At 39.4% G+C, this 25920-nt stretch overlaps 1 protein-coding gene across 1 annotated transcript in view; it reads right to left on the minus strand.

The window, feature by feature from the left end:
- Positions 1 to 3157: 3157 nt before the first annotated feature.
- PDGFC (platelet derived growth factor C) overlaps positions 3158 to 25920 on the minus strand; it is a 225870-nt gene continuing 203107 nt past the window's right edge. The window contains exons 4-6 of the mRNA XM_024211549.3: positions 15990 to 16197; positions 6312 to 6529; positions 3158 to 4796 (exon numbers count right to left, since the gene is read on the minus strand). Of these exons, the coding sequence (XP_024067317.1) occupies positions 4680 to 4796; positions 6312 to 6529; positions 15990 to 16197 (543 nt within the window). The 3' untranslated portion in view covers positions 3158 to 4679. The remainder of the gene's footprint in view (positions 4797 to 6311; positions 6530 to 15989; positions 16198 to 25920) is intronic.

Below are 25920 nucleotides of genomic sequence, written 5' to 3' on the forward strand. Positions count from 1 at the left end.
CAAAGCCAGAGGGCTCACAGTCCCATGCTTACTGAGTAGCAGGCTAGGAGCCATTGCTGCAGTGGTGGTGGTGTTGCAACTTGCATCTCACGGCTGTAAATCAAATCAGGGTTGACGTCTGTTCTTGTGCTGATCAACTGAGGAACAGTACATCATCTGGAGCAGGGAAATGGCTGAGACATAGCTCCTGAAGCCATTGCTGTGTGAATTGCACACAGTCACAGGGATTAGAGCAGATGACAGGAAGCATTTTAGACTGACCAGATGTCCCAGCATTTTAATCCAAGATAAGACACACTCCTAATTTTGACAAAGCCAGCAGGAACATCATAGAAACCTGGCCATCTATCATTTTACCAGTGACTAAATATTGTAATGTTTAGTGTTGACCAGGGGCGGGCAAACTTGTTGGCCTGAGGGCCACATCAGGTTTTGTAAATTATATGGAGGGCCGGTTAGGGTAAGGGGTCATGGCCTGGCCCCCACCTCCTATCTGCCCCCCACCGGGACTCCTGCCCCATCCAACCCCCCCCTGTTCTCTGACGGCCCCTCTGGGACCCCTGCCCCATCCACACACACCCACTCCCTGTCCCCTGACTGCCCCCAGAACCCCTGCCCCTGACTGCCCCCTCATCCAACCCCCCCTCCTTCCTGACTTCCCCCCGGGACCCCTGCCCCCATTCAACCTCCTGTTTCCCCTCCCGACCACCACCCCAAACTTCCCTGCCCTCTATCCAACCTCCCCTGCTCCCTGACCCCTTACTGCGCTGCCTGGAGCTCCGGTGGCTGGCAGCACTACAGCCGCGTCGCCCAGCTGGAGCCAGGCCACGCTGCCACTGCCACCATGCAGCACAGAGATCAGGTCAGGCTGAGCTCTGCTGCTGCGCTGCCCCAGGAGCTCACAGTCCCCACTGCCCAGAGGATTGCACCAGCGGCTAAGCGAGCAAGCTGAGGCTGCAAGTGAGTGGGGACAGCAGGGGAGGGGCCGGGGGCGAGCCTCCCGAGGCAGGAGCTCAGGGGCCGGGCAGAAGGGTCCTGCGGGCCGGATGTGGCCCACGGGCCGTAGTTTGGAGACAGCACCTCCACTATTAGATGGTGGTATATTTTTATTTTAGTGTTAAATTGTTGTCTGTTGTTAATCTGACTTGGCAAGGGTTAGTAGGCTCTTCAGTCTTATTTCTGTAGGCAGGAGTTGGTACTTGTAGTTTCCCAATAAATCAGTGATTCTATACATATTACAAATGTTGTATTTGTGTCTATGCTTTCATTTTACTCATATCTCTCATAAAAACTTACTACTTCTCTGATGGATGTTTACAACTTGTAAATTTGTAATGAAACTGAAAAACCCTCACAATATTTCTTCCTGCAGCTTTCCAAGCACAGCCTGTTTTCTTTGAGTCTGTTTATTGTCCAATACAGGATATAGAAATGCCCATCAGTGCAAAGTGGATGCAAAATACTGCCATTCAAAGTTACGTGCACTAAAACAGATGGCTGGTGCAACTTTGAAAACATGCATAATGCAAAAACTCACTAGTTCTTATCCTGTATGCAATATATTATAGTATAAACAACTCTGATCTGTTGACTACAACAAGCCTTTCGAGCCTGAAAATCCTATTTGTGCTGATAACAGCCTTTGCTCAAAATACCATGTATCACTACTACTAGATGGGCACCTGCTCCCAAAAACCAGACCTATTGGGCCAAATCCTGCTCAAGCAACCCACCACTGACTTCACAAGAGTTACAGGATGGAAATGAGAGTAAAATTTAGCCCATTAGAACTATTTAACATTATGCTTGGTGCCTAATGATTAAGATTTTCCTGTTTTTTACTTTAAGCATCTCATTCAGTATTATAAATAAAGTTCATGTTTCCCTGTATCATATTTTTACTCACATCTAATTAAAGGTTGATGATTATTTCTACAATGGGTTTTCAGTTAGCTAATAGCTAATCCAAGAATCTTTCTTCTTCAGTGTTTATAGTTCTGAATACAAATATATTGAAAATAAGTGGAATAAATGCAACTAATAGACAAGATATATGCTATCAGAACATTAATATGCATAATCCCACACCCTAGTAACACTGAGGTTGAGATCTAACCTAGGAGAATCTGACACTGTATCCTTAATATCTCATAGTACAGTACAGTAGTATGCTTTCCAAATTTGGCCTAGATATAAGTCTTTGAAAAATTTCAGGTCACACATGCTCAGTAAAGACTTAGAGTATGGCAGCTAAATTTTCTGAATATTCAGTTTGCACTGTGCATGCTCCATCCCCTCATACATCTTTAAGTGTCAACTAGACTGCACATGCACAACCCCCTCACCCCCCAAGAGAGACCCTGCAGAGATGGAACAGGATTTTCCTGCAACTGATTCTCCTAGCTATTGAGGCCTGGCAGAGTGAGAGCAGATGAGGAGCTGAGGGGGTGGAGGATGGAAGATGGACTGGCTGGGCAAGGAGACAGACTCAATGAGCTGGGGGGTAGGTGGAGGGAAAGGCTCAGAAAAGGGAGATTGGGACTGGAAGTCAAGGTTGGGGAGAAGAATGGGATGAGATGGCCAGGAGTGTGCAGACTCTTCCTGGAAAAGGGAGATAGACTGGGACAATAAGGCAGGGAGATGATTGCAGGGAGAGACAGAACTGGGCCAAGGTCAGGCTCAAGGGGACAGGGAAAGATCAGGTCAGGGGTCAAACAGTTTGTGACCACTAGAACCTGCTACCCCTCCAAACCTGGAATGGAACCTGAGATTCCTGAGTGTCATCATTCATATCCTGGTCCACATAGAGAATGGTAACCTATTACTGCATTTGGTGCCAGAGGTCAGTGGAGTGTATCTAAAGGTTCCAGCCCTGCTGATAAGCCATGTGGTGTCTGTATTATGTTATATGATGGGATTTTTTTTCAGGTTTTTTTTTCTTTTAAATCTGGGAAACTAAACACAAAAATGTTAAAAGAACATTAAGTTTGCAAATTCAAGATCTCAAAAGCTAGGAAATGTGGATTTCTCTCTTACAGTTACTGTACAGAAGACTTGCATTTCTCTAATTGATTTTCATTCTGGCAAATACATTTCAGGTTTGTTTTTATTTAATATAGACCAAACACCCAATACATAACCACACAGACATTTTTTCTCCCAAAATTAGCATTATGACTTTATTTGGTGCTTTGTTACAATCTGTAAATCCAATAGTCAAAATATAAACTAGGCATAATGTTAAAGCATTTTACAAGCAAAATACTTTACTGTTTTCTTTCCAATTTGCATAGGATGGGATACGTGTACTGGTTAAATGATATACTGTACATAAACAAAACCATAATTCATAAAACTGTACTGAATAGAGTTAAAATCTTGGGAGTCAACTGCTTTTAAATGGACATAACCATAAAAGAAAAACCATACACCTGGAGCAATAAATATGGCTGCCTTTCTATGAACACAGTTTCATGAAGGCAACAAGCCATTGAACTTCTCTTCTCATGCTGTTGTAGACCTTTCTACTTCAAAGAAATTAAACAATAAAACAAGCCAGAATGGGTCTATATATACCTGATTATTTTTTTCCTATTTGACAAAAGGCCAGAATATAGAGGGATTTTGATAGCTATTTCTGAAATCATTTATAGTGACATCTGTTTTTCATATTTTCAGTATCATGGAGCCATCAAGCTTAGAGCTTCATCCACACTAATAATCTTTGCATTTGTCATTACTCTGTTTAAATGTGTAAACCCAGATTTGTTCCACTGTCTAGCACCAGACAATGTAGAAATAAATGCTTTGCCATAGTAACCACATCTCTGTTCCTTCCACTGTATACCTCTGGCTTTAAAGTCTTACAAAACTAAAATATAGTTGATCTAGGTTGTAATAAAAGAGAATATTAAATACCTTTGGTAAAAATAGATATATTTAACAAGATTAGAAAAAGCAAATAGTTATATTGTCAGAAGGAGAATATAAAAATGTACACGATAAAAAATACAAACAAATAAAAAGTCATAGGCCATAGTAACTAGAGTAAAGCCACTGTTCTTTTCAATGTTTGCCTCCTTAGCTCATGCTTATTGTCCAGTCAGCTTTTCTAAAAGGCAGGAGCTTTAATAGTGGGTGTGGAAAAATCCAGTCTTTCCTACCAGTATCAGACAAATTAAGTTTAATTCAGAACAAGACAGTTTGTTTTAAAGCAAGTTTGTAAGACCTAGAACTCTGATTTAGAGCACATGGGAGTGGTTGAGTACAGAAAGACAGATTCCAGATGTTGTCAATCACAGGCCAGATGTATTGGAGCTGTAGAAGTAAGGCAGCCAGCAGAATGAAGTCTTCGTGGTGTGAACACTGCAATTTTTTACACTAAATTCTTAAATCCGTGTAATGTCAAGCCAACTGGACATGATAATATATACTTCTAGTAATCCCTCACTGATGCCTTTCTCCCATCCTTTGACTGGGCCTCCAAGCAACAGAGCTTTTACACAACATATAATCCCAGTTTGGTTTCTCCTCTCTTTAGAACTCACTGTAAATCCTGAAGATGGAAGATCCCCAAAGCAAACAACTGAGATTACGGAAGGAGATAATGCACAAGCCCCATAACAGAATCAGCCATTAATTGAATGTACTTTGAAAGAAAGAAGCACACTTAGCCACATTTATCCTTCAGTATTCCCTTTGCAGACACAGGCACACTCCTCATGGTGTTCCAGGGGTACATCTGTCAATGATTTATGCAATCCCTTTACACCGCTCCTGGGCTTCAGCTGAAGAACCTGAAAGAGGACAATTGGAGCCAGGCTTTTAAGTAAATCATTAAACATCTTGTTCATTATCTACAGTACACTGGAAGTAGTAAACTGGAAGACAGGGAAACTACTAAAGGAAACTCAATCAACTCCACAACTGAGTTTCTTCATTTATTCTGCTCGTTAATATATATTACTTTGTTTTTGGCCTTACCTCAAGCCTTCCACAGACTTGATTAAGACATTAAGATATGCTAGACAGACATTTACTTTGGTCAAAGCAAACCTTACTGCAGTGGGGTTTGGGTGCGGTTTTTTTTTTTCTGTTTTGTTTGAGGGACTACTTATATAGTTGACTTAAAAATTAATTATTATTAGATGGTACTGGTAAAATAATATTGACTTTAGCTATAGATATTCAGTGATGTGAAGTTTATAAAAAAGGTTTCTTCCACTCACAGCTGTGGAACATTTTTATAGGAAGTTAAAAATATCTAATAGCTTTTTAAAATGATAAATTATTATAAGCCTTATACAATATACTTTAAAAGGTATACTGTTGTATATTTATCTAATATGCTAATTTATCTGATCTTAGATGGTCCAGTAATATTTATGAACTTGCACATTATGTCAAGTGGGTTTTTTTCTATAGAAAGCTATAATTTCTGTGATAGCATGAGAACACAGATGTTGTAACTTGTTATAACCTGTAAATTAACTCACGCCACTGTGTTACATATGCCCCTTCCTTTCCCTTTAGAAAATAATCACTAGTCAAATCTGTTTCTTTACAATTGGATCATACAGTACCATTAAGGTAATATATGTGTGTATATCTATATATATGTGTGTGTATATCTATATATATATATATATATATATATATATATAATTTAAAAAAAACTATTGAGTCACTGAATCCATACACCTGCAAGTTTAGAATATAGGTAGAGATATTAAACGGATATATTTAGGTCTACAATTAATTACAGACACTGGAAAAATCTTACATGACCTAGAGGTTGTTTATTGTCTTTTACATTCTAAAAAGAATGTTAGAGGATATCTTTGGGCTTGGCATATTAACAACAAAACTGTAAAATGCTAACTTTCAAACTGGCCCAGCTGCTTGTTAAGCTGAGCATGAACAAACAGCAGTTTCAATTCACTTTTGTTTTTAAAAATAGAACATCTCATTTTGCCCAACTTAGATAAATTCTTCAGTCCACAGTAACTTCACAGGGTAAAAGCCCTTCTTGTCTACAAAAATAACCTCTATTCAAAAAATAACATTTGGAATAATTTACAACATAAATAGAACAGTAATATTTTCCACAGAGAATGGAGTAAGAGCACAGGCTCTGATTTTTTTTAACTCTTAGTAAAAGAGAAAGCGTCCTCCAAATGTGTCACTGTACAGTGACATTAGCCTTATCCTATGAATTGCGTTCTGGTCAGCGTTCACATTCACAATAAAGATTGTTCCTTGAATGGATTTTCTCAGGTCTCAAATATAAAAACACAAAATGAGGTACGTACCTCGTGGTATTTTTTGGTGACTTTGGTTGGGACGCATTGGCACTCATTGCAAGTATGGTGACAGCAGGCACAGTTTCCACCGCAACGCTTAACCAATAGACATAGTGGCCAGAAAATGGTGTCAGTTCGCTTCAGCTCCTCCCTCAATGACACTGAGAAGTTGCGAGGAGTACAGCTGTAGAGTCGCACCTCCTCCTTTAGAAGGTTCAGATCCACCACTGAAGAGCAAACATATCTTTCTGTGACTTGTCTTTCAAATGCCATCAATAAACAAACACACTTGAATGCTCTTGTAGCTTCCATAAGGAGTGCAAATCCAAGGCCTCCAGAGCCACTGTGGACCAGATCCTTAGTGGTATTTAAGGGTCTAAACTCCCATTGATTTCCATGGGAGTTAATTTCAGTAGGAGTGAGATGCTAAAATACTTTTAGGGTTCTAGGCCTGAGAGCTTTGCTATTGTGAAACTTACACAAAGTGCAAAGTCCCAGAATTCTCCCTCTCCTCAACCCCAATTTAATTTCCCTCTCAAACCCTGTACTGACACAGGATTTAGCCGCTAAATTAAACTGCAATACACTAAAGCTGCCTGTGGATTTTTATTCTACTTCATTATTAATTAAGGACTCCACTGCAATTAAGGAATCTTGCAAACATCTTTTTTTTAATTTTTTTTTTGAGTTTGTAAAATTTGTTAAAGTGTGCAAATGTTGTCTTCACTATATTTTTAATGCATGCTTGCAACAAGGAAGATTCAATTGAAAGGGAAAACAAAATCTATTTTTCTAGCTAAAGGAAAGTCTGTACTATGGTCTAATCGTGGAACTTCTGGAAAGCTATGCTTACATCAGTGAATGTCCTATATACAGTGTGTGTGTGTGTGTGTGTGTGTGTGTGTGTGTGTGTGTGTGTGTATTTATTATACATATATATACAGAGGGAGAAAGAGAGGGACTTATAAAATAAAAAAAATAATTATCAGAAGAGTGTTAAGATTTTTCTTTTGTCCCCTCCTTGTCCCTTTTATAATCAGTCTGTCTGTGTCAACCTCTGTTGCCTCTCTCCATGCCATTTGCACTGTATTTATTTATTTATTTATTTATTTATTCATTCATTCATTCTTGCTTCTCCCACTATCCACCCTCTGTCACCAAAGTAGAACTCAGTAATATTCCTTCATTGAATGAAACTTTTAAATCTGTTACATTTAAGTAAGTTCAAAACTTGGTAAAACAAGTTAAGTCATCTCCACCATACATGGAACTTCACTATATCAGTTTCCTTATAAACAGGTTCCACTGTAGCATATGAAAATTTTAGCATCTTGAGGGCTGAACAGCATATGGAAATACCAAAAATAGGGCAGTATACTTCTTGTTCCCCTAATTCTATGGACAAGAATTAATGGGTCTTGAAAGGGGAAAATGCCATTCTTGAAAAAAACTAGGGTTGGTTTTGTGGAACATTGAACACATTTTATTAGTGCAGGCTTTGATGAAAAGCACTGTAATTTGGCTTCTGGCAGAAAAGGAGGTTATAATGATCTGTGATATTTGGACTGATTCCTCCTCCCCCTCCCCCCTGAGGAATAGATGCAATGTGTAATGGTATCTGCGATGCTTTTCACTGCTGGGTTAGCAGCATTACATTTTCCTCTTTGTATACACCTATGCCAGTATGGCTTTTGGAAATACTGAAATAAAAATCTCAGCCATACTAGCCCTGACATTTAAAAACAACCCTTTTCCAGAGGACCTATGATAGAAACCTGGGGGAAAAAACAACAACCTCAAATCATCCCATTTATACTACAAATAAATGCATATTAACATTTGGTAAAAACAAAGAAATCCTTCTAGTGGTTCAGAGAGGGATAAAATAATCTTGGAACAGATTACTTCAGTTCCAATTAAAAATGTAACAATTGAAAATGAACAAAACAGAAGAAAGAATGTATGTATTATTAATCAATGGTCACCTGCTGCTTTTGTTAAACACTGATCTGCATGTATTCTTAGTGGAAGATGGTCTTTGGTTTCAAATGACTAAATATAATTTCCCCACCACTATCCTCATGGCCATATTATGTTTTCTGGACATAGTCAGCTATTTCACTATATGCCAAGATAAGATGGCTTAACACTTTGTTTTTCTTTTAAAATATGTGAATAACATGTACTACAGTGCAACTATAAACTGGTTGGGCTAACTGAGGGATAAATTGATAAAGTGTATGAGAAAGTAACCCTTTGTCCACTTTAAAAGAGTCATTTCAGTTCTAAGATGTCCTACTGGGAATTTTCTATGTTCAAAACCACCACATTAAATGTAAAATAGAGCTGCTATCATTACTACAATAGTGTCTACAATGGAGTAGTCACTACCATCACATGAAGAAAGACACAGATCCTGCCATAACAATCCTGCAATCTAAAGGTTAAAATACAGTTATGGGATTTTGTACTCATTGTGACTAAGATGAGAAGGTAAACAAATTATGTTGTAATAATAATACAATAAAGTGTAATATTGTTTGCCATTGCATGGCACTACAGGTGCAGACAAATGGAGTACACTTGCCTCTTCTGGCCATCAGCCTGGATGTGCCAAGCAGGACGAAGAGATTTGTTTTTAACCTAGCTGCAGGCAGGCTTACTTAGATGACTTTCAGGACAAAGTAGGGTTTTTTTGTTTTTTTTTATCACTAGCCTCTCATCCCAGAGCTGGCACCCAAGAAAGCAGTGTTGTCCCATAAAAATAATCACCAGGTAGGAAAATGTGTTTTTTCCCTTGACATGACTGCCACTGTCATAGAGGGATGGTTCTGACGAACAGTACCCCTAACTTCAGTGAGTGAGAACTAATCACTCAGCCAGAAAGGGAATCAAAAACAGGAAAAGAAAGGTTTAAAGAGGAAGGTGGGAAGGCTGGCACTGGATAACCTCTCCTCAGCAATAGCAACCCTTGTGTTCCTAAGGGAGAAATGCTTTATGCACTCAGTACTCAAATCCGGCAGGGGCCAATGTGTTTGGTGAAGGTGTATGTATACTATCATGTGGTCACTGAGCATAGCTTGTCCAAGGAGATGTATTTCCCCCCCCAGGAAGTGGTCACTGCTCTAGTGGAATGGTCTAGAGCAATGGTTCTCAAACTATTGTACTGGTGACTCCTTTCACATAGCAAGCCTCTGAGTGCGCGCCCCCCCCCATAAATTAAAAACACTTGTTTATATATTTAACACCATTATAAACGCTGGAGGCAAAGCGGGGTTTGGGGTGGAGGCTGACAGCTCACCCCCCCCCCCATGTAAGAACTTCGCGACCCCCTGAGGGGTCCCAATCCCCAGCTTGAGAATCCCTGGTCTAGAGTTCAGGAGAGTAAAGGAAGGGGTAAGGAATAGGCTAGATGAACACTGGATCTTGGGTCTGGGTAACAGATGCAGAACTTGGGTGTCTGGTGGCTAATGCTGGAGGCAAACAAGTCATGGATGAAATCTGTATGTTGCCTCCAATCCATGAGACTTCCACTTTGAAGAGGGACCTCAAAGATCCTATGAATAATGGATGGCTCTGGGTTCTGTTGAGAGTAGTCAGCATGGATGTTCAGATGGCTCAGGATAGAGGGTTTTCAGAAACCCAAGTGTTTTTCAGCACGGATTGCCTCTTGGTTCCTACCCTTGATGGTTTAAATAAGCCTCGGGAGTGGTGATATATGACCTAATAAGGATGTGTTGTAGGCTGTGGCCTTCCCAGTGGAAGGAGAACTAGTCAGATCTCCCATAAATACAAGATACCGATGTGGAGTCTTCGCTCTAAATTTGATCATTTTCTCTGAAAAGAGCTGAGAAAGCTGTAGTCCCGGTTCCTCCATAACAGATATGACAAAGGGAATGTAGTAAAACATGAAAGGGATGTAAGGGATGGTATGGTTCATTTTAGAAATAACTAAGTATAAAATTCCAAATGGAATCCCTGTAGTCAACCCCTAGCATTGATCAACGGTGGCGATTTGCTGGCTTCTTTCAATATGAAGACAATCCAATGGCTCAGTTGCATGGGGAAACTGATAATTTCTAAGATTCATGCCTGGCCACTTGCATGCCCATTACAAAGCCCTTCCATTCAAACTGGCACCTGTATCACAGAACAAAGATCATGATAGTTGCCACTTTCAGAAATCAAGTCTCTGTGTGTGAATGCTCCAATGAAACACTGGATTAATTGGGCAAAGTAATTTCAGGAAACATCCAGAGCAGTCACCAAATCTCTATAGCTATTTCTGACTTTCAGCCTGATTATAAACAGGGTCAAATGTTCCCTGATCCTCTGAAGTATCTGAGCCACCAAAGGACAGACATCAGTATCGCAGATAAGAAAAGCCTTTCTTTCCCTGCAAGAATCTCAAAACTTGAGTCTGCTGTCCAGTTCTCCCTTGACAACTATGTCTTTCCAATGCAGCCTTGCATGTCACTTATATGAATATTAGTATCATGTCAGGACCCAGTCTTGTGGCTGCAATTCCACTCCAGAGCTTTTCAAAAATTCCTCCTGTGTGTCCTGTCCACATACTGGCATGCAAAAAGATGTGTGTGTTGTGATGGATTCTTCAGTCAAATATACTGAAATCCTGCCTTTTCATCTATGTATTGGACTGTCACTTCATTCCATTAATATCAGGTTATGTTAGGCTCCTAAATGAACAATCTGATTTTCAAAAGTGCCGAGTGTGCAACAGCTCCCACTGAAGTCATTGATATGATGCCAACCTGCTTCCCAGGGTGGAGAAAAAAAATTCTGAGAGAAAACAGAGGAGGGAGCAGAGGAAGGGGAACTGGAAGTGGAGAGAGAGAGAAACTGTAAATCACAGGCACATCAGACTTATTATAAGGGCTGAAGGGCAGTGTTTGGACTTCCTGGCACATTTCTTTCTCTTGCCTTTCTTCTTCACCCTGAAGATCTTCTAAGATGGGGACCTGAACCAGATACATCACATGCTTCTCTTAGCAAGGCCAGAAGCAAGCCAGGTGGAAGGATGTGGGGAGGCTACCTGCAGGGAGTTCAAAAAGGATATAGCTTGGCACAAAAAAATCTCATCCTCCTGACTGACACTTTCTGCCTGACCAACAGCAGAGTTACATACCTATTTGCCTATGACTGTTACTCACATGTCATGGGGCACGGGAGGGGGAGCTTAGTGGGGATTGTTCAAAATGGAAATTAAATGAATTATCATTTTAGAAACAATTTGGATATGGGTTTGAATAAAACCCTAGATCCAAACACCCCAGTTCTGGAAGGGTTCTGAATGTGAACCCAGACCCAACATTTTCAATTCAGTATAATTTAGTGTGCTTTAACAACAGAACTTCTGAGGTGTTGAAAAGCTTCATGTTCAGCTTCATGTCTAACAAAGTACCTAAGGTGTATAGCTTTTATATCACAGCATGCATCCTTGCCATATCTTTCTTCTTATTAAAAGGTCTGTGGCAAATCTGTCCAGTGCTTATGTAATCATTTCTTTGAACTGTGTGAATGAAGCTCTTATTTTTTCAGAGTATCTGTCTGTCCAAAATGTATTTTAACATGCTGTGGGCACAAAACTAGATGACAGAATGTATATATTCCCTTAAAATGTTTACTTAACCATAATAAAAGGTTATATGAATTTCCCAAGTGAACTAAGTTACAATACCTGTTATAATGTGAAAATTTAAACACACTTTCAACTTGGCTTTCACTCATTTATCATGGTTGACACAACAGTCAAAAGTTCTTTTTTAGCACTAGCTCAGAAAAAATGCAGGGTTTTTTTATTTTAATTTTTTTGCAGAACCAAGATATTACTGAAGAAAGAAAGAAAGAAAGAAGTGATGTGGGTTGGTCTAAAATAAAACTGTATTTCAAAATAATGTATCTTCATTAGTTTATATAATTTAAATATACTAAATTCACATCAATCTGAAATTAATTGCTTTTTATAATTGAGGCTATAACTTTCTAACAAATCTCCAGAGATGTGTACTCAAAAAGAATCCCTCTTTCCCAAAGCATTTTACCAGCTAGATCCTGGTCTAAATAAAGCCGGGGAGGGGAGCAGATTTTCTCCTGCAGAAGGTTGGTATGTGTGTGTGTATGCGCATCAGGAAAGTGGTTATGGTTTCTAGGCTCCACATCACCTAGAGATGCTCCCAGTGGCATAGGGGATTTAATGGCCCCTACAACAGTAAAGGATTGGCATAACACACCCGCCCCCGGCTCTTCTTGTCCTTTGCCAGAAGTGCAAGGGGCAGAGACACATGCTCTCAGTACAGCTATATGAACAGGAGGTTCCCACACACCAGGAGAGTTATAATTATAATTATATATATAATTATCTGCTTCTTGTAACATGCATGTAGCATAAAAGAGCTGTAATTAGGCTGCAGAATGTGGCCCATTGATTACTCACTGATTTTTGTGGGAGTAAGACTGGACTACTTTTTTTCACTGCAATGCACTTTTTACTTTTTAATACGTATAATATTCAAAAGGAACTTAGTTTTTATATATGAAAATATTTTGGAATACAGAACCAAATTTTGCTTTTTGAATAACTCCTTTGAACTAACAGAGGTATCCCTGATTTACATGGATATAACTGAGATTATAGTTTGGTCCTAAATTCTGGACATAAATATGGCCTTTAATTAAAATGAATAAAACAAAAAGAAAACTAGCCTAATTATAGAATTTGAAGGGTACAATGTAGTTTTAATTAACTGATAAACATTTTAGGCCAGATAATTTTCTATAATACTTCTTAATTTAAGTTTTTAATGCAGTAGAGCATGTTATTAAAAACAACAATAATAAAAATAAAAACAAGCAAAAAGTTCACATTCTCTAACTATTCAAAGCACCTAACAGTTAATACTGTGTCATCTTAATGGGACACATTTTCTGCCCCAGGCTATAACATTACACACTCAGTAATGCAGTCTGAGGGTGGTCCTTTTAAGATGAATGTGGCAATACTCTGATATGTTTATTCAAAGGAAAATCTATTTCATTGTCTAATTAGAAGTCTTTAAAAGATTTACCCTGATAGTTTCTTGGGAAGATCACTGTCTCGTAGAGAGTTGCTTTTGTCTATATAGATGTTATCCAACACCTGCATTTCTGTTTATGTAAGGTTCCACAAATATACATTGCTTTTCTCTCACTTATTGTATGCTTAAAATGGTAATGCAGTTGATAAATGGTGAAACTCTTTAACTAGGAAAGTGCTAAATGAATATTTGAAAGATGTGCTTTATAGCTGAAAGCTTTTAAAGACAAACTGCCTCCTGTCCAAGTCTTGATTTACCTATGCATAGCTGTAGCAATAAAAGCATGGCTAGAATGATAAATTTTTAGCTCTGATCCAGGGATCAGCTGTCAAAAAACTAAATCTGAGTTATGAAAAGGATTCACCTTCTCTCCTTCCTTGCTGACTGAATGATAATCTACTTTACATTTGCCAACATAGGCACTACTAACTGATATTTCATTTATACTTGAATATTTTCATTTTCATGCTATGTGATAGGGAAGGAAGAGAGTGTTGTCTGCATGCTGTTCATCAACATGGAATCCATAAATATGAAATAGTGGCAGTATCTCAAGGAGATTTGGTGGAAAATGCAGAAAATTCCAATGTAAGCAAAAGGAAATGTCTTTCCTTGATTTACTCTATGTAAGGTAAAATCCTTAATACAGGGTATATACTTTACACCTTCAATTAAGCAATTGCCTACCTCACCAAGTGGTGGACAGGGACACCACTGTTTCATGGAATAGTGTGGAAGAGGGCATTGACACAACTTGCTCTGAGACCATAAAGATTGCTAAATTCACATTCTGAGACAATCCAGACTACACCAACTGAAAGGAAGGTCAGGCATGGGCTGCACATCAGAGAGGTACAATTCCTTCCTGAATACCCCAATGCACAGTTTGAGAGCACTATACCATACTGTAGGTGGTAAAGAATATAGGCCAATTTGTGATTGGCCCTTGTGTGCTGGATGCTGAGAGATTCTCCTTTTTTTGCACACAATGGACAATCAGAATCCTTGTATTTGGAGGCAATGAGAAGTCATGTGCCCACAGCACCAGTCAGCAGAACATGCAAGGTGCAACCTTTCACCCCACTTTGGTCTCTCTTCTGTGTATACATTCTATTGCCTCCATAGATTAGATCAATAAATTAGATCGATAGATTAGAGAGATACTGCATCGCCATCTGAGGATACAGTATTTTCTATAGTTACAACGTCATAGAGTACTACACATAGATTGCACATGAGCAGTATTATACAAGTGCATGCTAGCTTTTACCATTTGAACGGGCAGGCTATCATTTTATGGCCTTCCTCTAGGCTTGACATACCCAGTTCAGGAAACACAACTCTATAGCCTTTATTTGTCAGCCAAATGAGTAAAGCTCTGTTCCATGGCCTGAAGAGATATCTACTGAGTCCACCTTTACAACAAACATCCATTATTGTTACTGGAAGGCTGCTTGGATTCTTTACACCTGGCCACATCATCGTTTTCCTGAGAGTAAATTTCCTAAGGTGCCGTACTCATTTTGCTGTAATGAGAACATTCTCATCTCCACTTGGAACTCCCATCCCCTGCCTATGCCTCTTCTCAGTTAGCCTGGCAGCTTAGCTACATCCAGAGAAACCCCTTTCTGGTGTTATGACCCTTTTTGTTCCCAGGTGCTGTAATCTTTTTGGTAAGAAAGAAAAATGTCATGATGTAAAAGAGTTAATGGCTGATCAGATGGGGGGCAGGGAAGACGCTCTGCAACTATGATCAAACTCACCAGCGCACAAGCTGGTTGGTACAAGGGAAGAGTGCAGGACCTGGGGCTGTATTAGGTAAGACGCTTCATCAAAGTCCATCTATTGCTCTGAAGAAGGGGGACTTCACTTTGAATTCTATATTTTGGAAATTTCAATATAATATTATTATTTTAAATGGGATCTGGAGTGGCTATTCTCTCCCAGGGCTGAGCCTGGCACAAATGCCTCCCAAATTCCCTGTGCTATGAATAGGGCCCTACCAAATTCAAGGTCCATTTTGGTCAATTTCATAGTCATAGAATTTTAAAAATCGTAAGTTTCATGATTTCAGATATTTAAATCTGAAATTTCACAGTGTTGTAATTGTAGGGGTCCTGACCCAAAAAGGAGTTGGGGGAGGGGAAGGTTATTGTATGAAGTTTGTGGTACTGCCACCACGACCCCAGTTTGAGAAAAACTGATCTCCCCCATGAAATCTGTATAGCATAGGGTAAAAGTACACAAAAGACCAGATTTCATGGGGGGAGACCAGATTTCAAGGTCCGTGATGCTTTTTCCCTGGCTGTGAATTTGGTAGGGCCCTAGCTATGAAACATGGAGAGGTGCTCTGGCATTGGCTGCATTAAAAACTATCTCATTCTTTCATTTTGCTAAATTTCTCCATATTTTTGAGGAGACATTTTTAGTTATTGCCCTTTGTCCAAATCATAAACATGTGAGAGTATCTATACTCCGCAAAGTATATAGAAAGTTAAAAGCTGTAAGACAGGGTGAAGAATATGCAAAATGACTGTTCCTCTGCCAAGATAAACATCTATGCAGAGCCATAAATTACAGAAGAGGGGATTACCTCTTGATTTTCTCTCACGAATATATGCCTTTCCAAGGATTTGCCATGTTGGTCTGTAGAGATCTTCCAAGTCCAGTTGCCACCTGTCTGGTTCCAGATATCGGATAAGTTCTTCTACAGTACTAAATCCAGCAACAGCATTGTTTAGTAAATCTAATGGTAAAGCTGATGGGGGTAACATGGATGGGCTGGCAGCTTCTGTATGGTGCTGCAATAAAACAAAGAACAGTATCAGTTAGATATGTAAGATAATTGCTTAGGTCAAACGTACTTTTTAAAGCTGGATAAACTTGGCAGTGGAGATTATAAAAGTAACTAGCTGTTTAACCAATTTACTGACTAAGACTAATGATAATCCAGGGAGCACCTAAACATTCCCCCCATTTAAAGTGCTAATTTGACTATACATTTTTTTTCTTCTTACTTTCTTGGTTTTTAGGAATGACATGCTACTATACCTCTTTTCTGGAGAAGTTCACTAAATGATGGATGATATGTCAGAAATAATTAGAGCAAATGGTGCACTAAACCTTTGATGGAAAAATATAGCTCCATTACAAGCAATTATTCCCTCCTGAAATCTTAGGAAACTCACATTTCTCATGCTGCTTTTAGCACAAGGATTAACTGGCCTTTTGTGGGGTTTGGTGTTGTAGAGTCAAATATGAAACTATTCTAGTGTAACAATAGTAGAAAATCCTGTTGCTGCCTATTGATGAAAAAGAGACAGTATGTTCAGTGAAGTTTCAAGCACAGTGATGCTGTCGACCAAATAATTCAGAAGGGTACCCCCGATACGTAGCACTGTGTGTTATCTTCGCAGATTAACCATGCTATATAACAGCTAGGTATTATTTAATCTGAAATGCCCTCTCAACACTGCACACTAAACAGAATTTCTTTAAAATGTTGAAAACAGCCCTGAAAAAGCCACAACACACACCATCAGAATTTGCTGCCATTGTAGCAATATTTCATTCCACTAACTGTAAGTGAGCCAACACCTGTAAACTCTCCAGGAGGATGGGCACTAGATTAATCGTGTGTCTGAGGACTGATGTGAGGGTGAGGGGGAAAGGCAATGAGTGGAAGTAGTCAACATGCCTTTCCCAATATTTGCTTTCAAGAAATACCATGAGAATGGCTTTCCTTGCTTTATTTCTAACATATGCATGGTCCTTGGTTGTTGTTGTTTTTGTTTTTTTATCTAGGAATCATGCAAGCATAGAAATATGTACAGAAATACCTAGTCTGTTGGTATTGGTAACTTCTGTAGGGATCTGTATCCTGTCATTCTAGCATTATTTCCAACAGAGAGGCTGAAGCCATCCAGCTGCCCATTGTTGGTGGGTAATTTAAATAAACACAGATCCCAGAAAAGTAAGTGTTTATTTCCCTCATCTTCCTGATGCCCACATTACAAATAGCATGATGATCTGTCCATTGGATTATGATAATAAACCAGTATATTCTGGACAGTAATTTAAAACTTATACTGTGCAATGTGTGGTGCTGCAAATTTCAAAACAGTGCTCTAATGCTATCCAGACTATAAAGAAAAATAAATATTGTAAGATTTTTCTTCCTGTTTTCCTCCAGAAAGAATATTTATACATAAATATATGTCAATATTCATGTTTTCTGTTTTGAAAGTGTGGGGTTTTCTTTTGCTCAATAATAAGTAAATATCAGGAAGATTAACCTACCAATCGTTCTGAAGAAAACTCATTTCCTATCACTAATTTCTGACAAACGTTTTCTGACCATTTTTTTTACAGTATGCTCTCATTTTTGATGCACATACAAGGCCTGATACACCAGTATGTTACTCTAATTTTATCCTGATGTAACCCCAATGAAACCATACAGTTGTTTCAGTGTAAAACTGGAGTAAGGAAGTGGTAAATCAGACCATATTGCTTCATTGCAAAATGGATAAAGTAGTTTAAACACAAAAATTGTCATCACCGTCTACTAGTCTCACTTTAGAAAAACAAAATAAAACATCATTAAAATATAGCAAAATTTCACACAATTGAAGTTTCACATCTCAATGAACAGTAGTTACAAATTTATAACAACATTTATCAAAAACAATTAAGTTTAATAAAATTGTATAAATCAGTGTAAAAACATTTATTGAGTACCTAATTTATTGAGTACATAATTGCAAAGTTGTCTTTAAAGATGTGAATACTGTAATTGATATTTACCACATAACAACTTCCTAAGAAGTCTCAATTACATGCATAGTTAAAAGCAACAGAGGGTCCTGTGGCACCTTTAAGACTAACAGAAGTATTGGGAGCATAAGCTTTCGTGGGTAAGAACCTCACTTCTTCAGCCGCACCATAACAACTCTAACTCAGGAACCAACCCATGCAACAAACCTCGATGCCAACTCTGCCCACATATCTACACCAGCAACACAATCACAGGACTTAACCAGATCAGCTACAACATCACCGGCTCATTCACTTGCACGTCCACCAATGTCATATATGCCATCATGTGCCAGCAATGCCCCTCTGCTATGTACATTGGCCAAACTGGACAGTCACTACGCAAGAGGATAAATGGACACAAGTCAGATATCAGGAATGGCAATATACAAAAACCTGTAGGAGAACACTTCAACCTCCCTGGCCACACAATAGCAGATGTAAAGGTGGCCATCTTACAGCAAAAAGACTTCAGGACCAGACTTCAAAGAGAAACTGCTGAGCTCCAGTTCATTTGCAAATTTGACACCATCAGATCAGGATTAAACAAAGACTGTGAATGGCTATCCAATTACAGAAGCAGTTTCTCCTCCCTTGGTGTTCACACCTCAACTGCTAGCAGAGCACCTCACCCTCCCTGATTGAACTAACCTCGTTATCTCCATACTGATTTATACCTGCCTCTGGAGATTTCCATTACTTGCATCTGAAGAAGTGAGGTTCTTACCCATGAAAGCTTATGCTCCCAATACTTCTGTTAGTCTTAAAGGTGCCACAGGACCCTCTGTTGCTTTTTACAGATTCAGACTAACACGACTACCCCTCTGATACATGCATAGTTAAGTATTTTATGACAATTAAAATGTTATTCTTTGTCAAAACTGCTAATAGTTGTTTATTTTTCATTTAGGCAGAATGTCAAGAGTAGCAATAAATAGTATTATCTTTCTTTTGGCTATTCCCATCATTCGTAACACGTTATTAGGAGTGGCAGCTTTATCTACCTTGCAAACGACAAGAATTCACTAACATTTCAAATGTTTTTTAAAATTATTTAATCTGTAGAAGTGTCATGACTTCTGAACACTGAGAAAAGTTTGGATTCTAGGAGGGGGTACTCTCCTTGTTAGGAGAGAAATGAATTGACAAAAGATACTGTATCCTAACTTATTTACGAGTATGTACATTCTTTACAGGGATGTCAGATGGCAAAAGGCAAAGTGTAGATGAGTGGTTTTCAATCTGTGGTCCACGGACCCCTGAGGGTCTGCAGACTATATCTGTGATTTCCAAAGGGATCTGCACCTTCATTCGACATTTTTTAGGGGTCCACAAATGAAAAAAGGTTGAAAACCACTGGTGTAGATGATAATTCTCAGAGGTAGCATGGGAGTTGTAACCTCAAGCAAACAACTCTATATTCAAGTTCTCAACCAGACAGATTCTCTATTTCTGCTGCAGCAATGGGACAACAATGTAAGAGTATCAAAATCTGTCCATTTGTTAGTGAAATGTGCTTGGACTATCACTCAAATTCACAGCACAGTCAGCTGATCAGGTCTATATAAAAACCATCTATGGGTATTGCCAGCTATACAGCTATTGATGTTTTGCAACATAAAATGAAAACTATTTGAATTCAGCAACTGTCCCTCAAACATAAGAGCTCAACATCTGCCATTAACAGATTCTCCACTTTGATAGCACGTATTGTTCTATCTAAAGTGTGATTCTGTTCCATAGTTTGTTTAAAAACATTGTGAAATTCCATATTTGTGTTTAATTGATAACTGCACACCTAATTACTCCCCCCCAAAAACTGGCTCAGCTTTATGATGTAACAACTCCTAAAGGTTAATTAAGCCCATCAGTGTCATTAAAAATTCTTAATACAAATGAAACAAATTAATCCCTGTTGAAAATCCATAGGGCTAGAATCTCACCTGTGCTGAGTAAATCTTGGCTCCTTTGGTCCTGCTGCAGCCCTGTCACAACTTAAAGCTGTTGTTGGCAGCTTTAAGTTGTACCATTGGTTTAAGATCCTCAACAGCCCTGATGACTGTGTGCAAAAAAAGGGCTCTTTTACAGTGGAATAGCTAATGTACAACAGTTATCTCACTGTGAAATCCTAGTTTTTACCACATGGTAGCAAGGTCAGCACTCTATCCTCTGGCCTTGATTGACCATGCCTAGTTTACCTCATGGAAAAAACCACAGTGCCTTATCTTCACTAATATCTAACATGCATTAGCAATCTATCTTTTTTGATAATGAAGACTTTGCCTGAACAGAGCAAGACTCCAACACGCCTCTTCCCCACTCACTTATTTGTGGAGAGGGTAGCGGGTCAGGCATGGACTGCACCAGAAGCAAGCTCCTCTTCAACAGGGGAACTCCATAGTGGGCATTTGCAGTTGGGATATGGGCAAAGGGGCCATAACACAGCTTATGAATGGGGCCTATTGTATCCAGTGGGCTTACACCAGGGAGAAATATGGCCTAGTCTTTCTAGTGAAGTTGAGGCACTCCAGAATATGGACTAAACACTTAAACTTTTCTTTCATAGCACCACATATTTGATTGATAGGAATGTTTGGGGCTTCCCCCTCCCCCAAGGATGAGTGATTCACATCAAAACAGCAAAATGCAAAATAATAATTTGTAAAATATCTTGACAAATGATATATTTTAGCGTGTTCCTCCCCCATATTAAAAACAAACTTAAAACTTTTTCAATTTTTGTTTTTATACCCAGGGAATCATTTTCATTTATTTTAATATGATGAAACATGTTTAAATACTAGATAGAGACAAACAATTTTGTCTTTACTGTGTTATTAAATATGAATCAGAGTGAAAACCAAAAACCATAGTAAAATACACTAGACCAGCAGCTGCCCTGTAGTAAAAGCCAAGAATGACAATTAGTGTTGGATCAAATGGAATTTCCAGTTAGGCTATTTATACTGCATTTTCGTGTGTACATTTGAACCTATTGAAATGAATATCTTACAGATGTGCCTGAAGGAACTCTCAATCTTTAAAAAAAGTGGGAGGGGGGGCAAAAGATTTGGTGAGGGGAGGAGAAGGTTGCGAGGACGAGATGCGACAGGAACCAAAGGACTAAACTGTAACTTTACAATCAGCCTCACGTAAGGGCTGACTTATAGCTGCACTTCCTCAGGAACAGCTCAGAGAATGAACTTTGACTTAGAAAGTTAGAATTACTCCCCTGCTACCTCTTTGCTCAGGGACTGTAAGTTATTTCATCCCTTTTCATGCAGCAGCTTCCTCCCCACCATACTCCCCTCCCCCATTCTTCCCAAGTGCTTGACTAGCTAGTCTGGCTGGAAAAGGGGCAGGGTGTAGCCATGCTTCCTCTCACCCTCTACCCACTCACTTGATGGGATGAATATCAGTCAAGTGGTCTTTGCTGTCCCCGAGGCCAGAGTCCCAATCTGAGCAAAGCTGACAGGAGAACAAAGGGGACCTTATTCCTCTACGTGGGTCAGAAATAGCTGTATCAATCCAGCCCAAAGTGAGCATTCTGATGTTAGGACAGTACAATGGTAGGGATGCTAGCCGGGGACTCAAGAGTTTTGTGAACACTTCCCTGTTCTGCCACAGACTTCCTGTGAGACCTTGGGCATGTCACTTTGCCACATTTTTCCATGTGTAAAAATGGGGATAAATAGCTCTTCCCTATGTCACAAGGGTGTGGTAAGGCTCAATACACTAATGATGGGGAGGTACTTAGATGCTACAGTAATGCGGACCATAGAAGTACCTTAGATAGATAGGTGCACAGTTGTGCAGGTTATTTTTCTAAACCCTTCCCTTTCTTCTTCATCCCTCAGCCCTACCTTCCCCCACATTTATCTCAGTAGCTGTGGCTGTGCAAAAAGAAAAGAAAAAATCCCAAACACATAATCACATGACATCAGTCAGCTGGCACTACAATTCAGAATGGCCCAGAAATCAAGGAAATTTTAGGTATCAAAAATAAAGCAGGATTATCTCAGTAACTATGTTAAGATGAGTCATAAGACACACATCATTCCATTTCTTCTTTTTTGTCTCACAGGAAGATGTGTGGTAGCTTGATGGCTTGAAGGCTCTATAGGTCTGCAGCGTGGCCCGACATCTAACTTGATTAGATGTCCAATTAAACAAACTCCTGCCAATTTACAGTGTCAGATTTTTGGGAATGCAGACAAGAGGTCAAAGAGCTTCTTCAAGGTGGCTTAGCTTGCCCCTTGATGTTGAAGGCTACCATCTGTGTAATGTATAGGAATAGTGTAGTATCCCTTTAAATTGTTTGAGCTTTCTAGTGGTGCTTACTGTGTTCTAGAAGTTGCCGGAAAATCAGTCAGAGCAGCAGTGTGGGTGTGCGTGCTCGTCTGCGTACCTAGACTTGGCATGGTGGGTGGGGGTAGCTAGACCAGTGTTTCTCAAACTGGAGGTCCTGACCCAAAAGGGTGTTGCAAGGCTATTGTAGGGGGGTTGCACGATCACAACAGTATTGCTGGGGGAAGGGAAAGCTGAAGAGGGGGTTACAGCAGCTGCTGCTCTCTGGCCACGCAATTCTGAAGGCAGTGCCACCACCAGCAGCAGCAGCGCAGAAGTAAGGGAGGCAATGCCATACCATGCAATACCACTCTCCGGCCCCCAGCTTTGAAGGCAGCCCCGTTGCCAACAGCAGTGCAGATGTAAGGGTGGCATGAGCATGGGTATGCTTCTATGAGTAACTACAGTAATTTACTATCATTTTATTTTGGGGGGGGTCATCACAGCCTGAAATATTTTCAAATGGGGGCCTACCAAAAAAAGTTTGAGAACCCCTGAGCTAGACCTTGCATGTTGTGTATATTTAGTAAACACCATTATCTGGGGCCCAAGTATGATTTTCTCATATTGTATTTGTTATGCAAAAAACAAAAGGCACAACACAACCTGGAACGATAGGATATCAAACATGTCTCTGGACATGGAACTGCCCTGGGCGCCCATCCCTGGTTCAGCAGACTGGGAGTGGGATCTGGACGTAAATGCTTTCAATCAGTTCTGGGGGATGATGTCCTTATAGGCATCTCCAAGAGGTAGCATTTACAACGGTTCCCCCAAGCTCGCTGTGGATAGTTTTTAAAGAGACTGTCAAACAGAGCACTGGCTGACTGTGCCCCAGTCCTAAGCAGAAAAGGCACTGAGTATTATAATCTGTTATTGATGTGGGTTCTCAGATATTATGGAGAGGGGCTATATATTACCTAAGTAGATAGATGCCATTGCTTGAAGGGGCAGGGTTTGAAGTCAGTAGATTTGGCCTCAGCCATGATCAGCATAGTGGGCCTTCAATCTTGTTAGGATCCTCTTAGAGGTACCATACATTAATAACAACTACATCAGGAGATATTGAATGACATTGCTGATTTCCTGATCTTTGCCTACAATGTAGATAAGTACTTGAGTAGACGTTGGGGCTGTGCTCCCTTATATATTTTTACATAGGTGGCACAAAGACCTGAGAATCGGGCATGCCCAGCCCCATGGACACTGCTGTCTGAGGAATTGCAAACTTATGTGCTGAGGGCATGTATATAATCTATAGTGGGGCTCCATGCAGGCAATTTTAAAAGAACAACAGTTATTTAATTTGGATTTCTCTAAGACCACAAACGTCAGAAATAATCCACTGCAACATGCCCTGAATGCAACAAAAACAAAACTAATGTCCATGCTGTCCAATGTCATGTTGGAGACTTCTAAATCAATTCACTGCATTGGTGGCATATGTGCCTGGACTGCAGTAGTTGTAATGTTTCTATACATAGAAAGGAGAATATAGAACGATACATGTTTAGGAACCTATATCTATGATGCATTTGTGTGACCACACTGGAATTATGGAAGTGTTCAGTGCTAGGAAGATAAACAATAAGATAAATGTCACCAAAGCAGTATTCAGTATCTCATGAAGAATTCATTGAAATTGCACTCTCACCTACTGTGGGCCATATGTTCTTTATTCTACAAAATACAGCATCAGGAGAACTGGTGGCATCCATGTGAAATAACTTTGCTATTTATTGATTCTTTCATTCTTTCTATTAACTCATGAGAGAAGTAGTAAACAGCTCTGTTAAACAGCCATGCTTCCAGAGAGCCTGGGGATTGTCGGGACCTGGAAGCAGAGCAGATACACAGGGCCTCTGTGCAGGTGGCTTATCTCCTTTGGCTTCCCTGGGCTCCACAGGACTTGTGGTCTAAAGGTGTGCCTCACCTTATTGGTGGGGAGATGGTTCCTGGAGCTTTGCTTTCTTTTAGCCTCTAAACATAGGTTTTTACTGTGGATGGGGCCACACATGCTTGTATTGGGATCACCCCATGGTGATGAATGCAGTCTAAGGACCTAAGCAGACAAGAAGTAATGAAGAGCAAATGAGATCCCTAGTGACTAAAGGACCAATTCAGCCAAACACACAAGCATGTGGTTAATTTAAAGCACATGCTTAAGTGCTTTGCTGAACTGTGATGGATTTAAGCATGTGCCTCCATGCTTTGCTGAACTAGGACTAAAACTATACAAGTTATTGCTATGAATCCATTTTGCCGTATGAAGGCAAACAAAGCTGGCTTCAAAAGGAAGCCCTTTAACTCATTTCTTTCCCAACTTTAAATCAGTATTTTGGGGTTTGTTTGTTTCTATTTAAATTACTATAGCTACATTGAATGTTTTATTAATTTAATATCTGTCCTTTAGTTCCTATAAAATAGAATTTCTTTTTGGAACATTAATATCAGAATTATTACTGTTTTCACAAATGATGTAGTTGCTTATCTTTTAGCAAGCATAATCTCATCGTTTACAAGTCTTTTCCTTGTTAATGTAACTTTTAAAATATTTCATTTACAATGAGCCTGTCCCACCCCACGCACACATACACCCTCCAAGAGAAAGAAAGTTTACCTTTCAAGTCCTAGCAACAGCTGCAAAATATTTTGGCCTCTGAACTTCAAAAAGATTTATGCCTCAGATTTCTTAAGCCAAACTCATATGGTACATTTAAAACTGATAAGATGCCTTTTCACCTTGTGCATATCCAACAGAAGAGTGAGGAATGAAGATTAGGTTTTATCGTTGTACACTAAGGAAAAATAGAGTTAATCTAGTGGAAAACAAACTTTTTAGTATTGTAGCTCCATATCAATGCAAAGGTGTAGCTAATCTCATTCAGGCCACATCAAACTTTTATCTGCACTTTAAAGAGCTTAGGAAGAAGATGAGGCATGCAGACAAAAATGCCTGCCAATAACAACTGAGAGTAGGCTCTGCAAAGGCACAACTATGCCCTGGAACAATTTATTGAAATACTGTTTCTCGCACCCTATCAAACCTTTCCTCAGAAAGAACTGCCAAAAATGCATGTTGTTTGGGTTACTGTATATGACGTTTAAAAAAAAAAACTATGGAGGAAAAGGAAAATCATAAATGCTTATTCTGATCATAAAATTCAGGGTGCTGTACATTTAAGGAAAATATACATTACTAATTGCAAGTGTGAAATCATTTTGATGTTTGGGAGTATCCTAATGAAATAAATCTTGAATGTAAATCAAAATGTGTATAATTCTTGTGTAAAAGATCTAGCACATACAAAAAAGTATGGTTTTTTTTCTTACTGTTGTTTGTCCCCTCAGAGTCTGTTTGG

The sequence above is a fragment of the Terrapene carolina genome, unplaced genomic scaffold (assembly GCF_002925995.2).
Source record: "Terrapene carolina triunguis isolate 2854851 unplaced genomic scaffold, T_m_triunguis-2.0 Scaffold66, whole genome shotgun sequence".
In the NCBI taxonomy this organism is placed as follows: domain Eukaryota; kingdom Metazoa; phylum Chordata; order Testudines; family Emydidae; genus Terrapene; species Terrapene triunguis.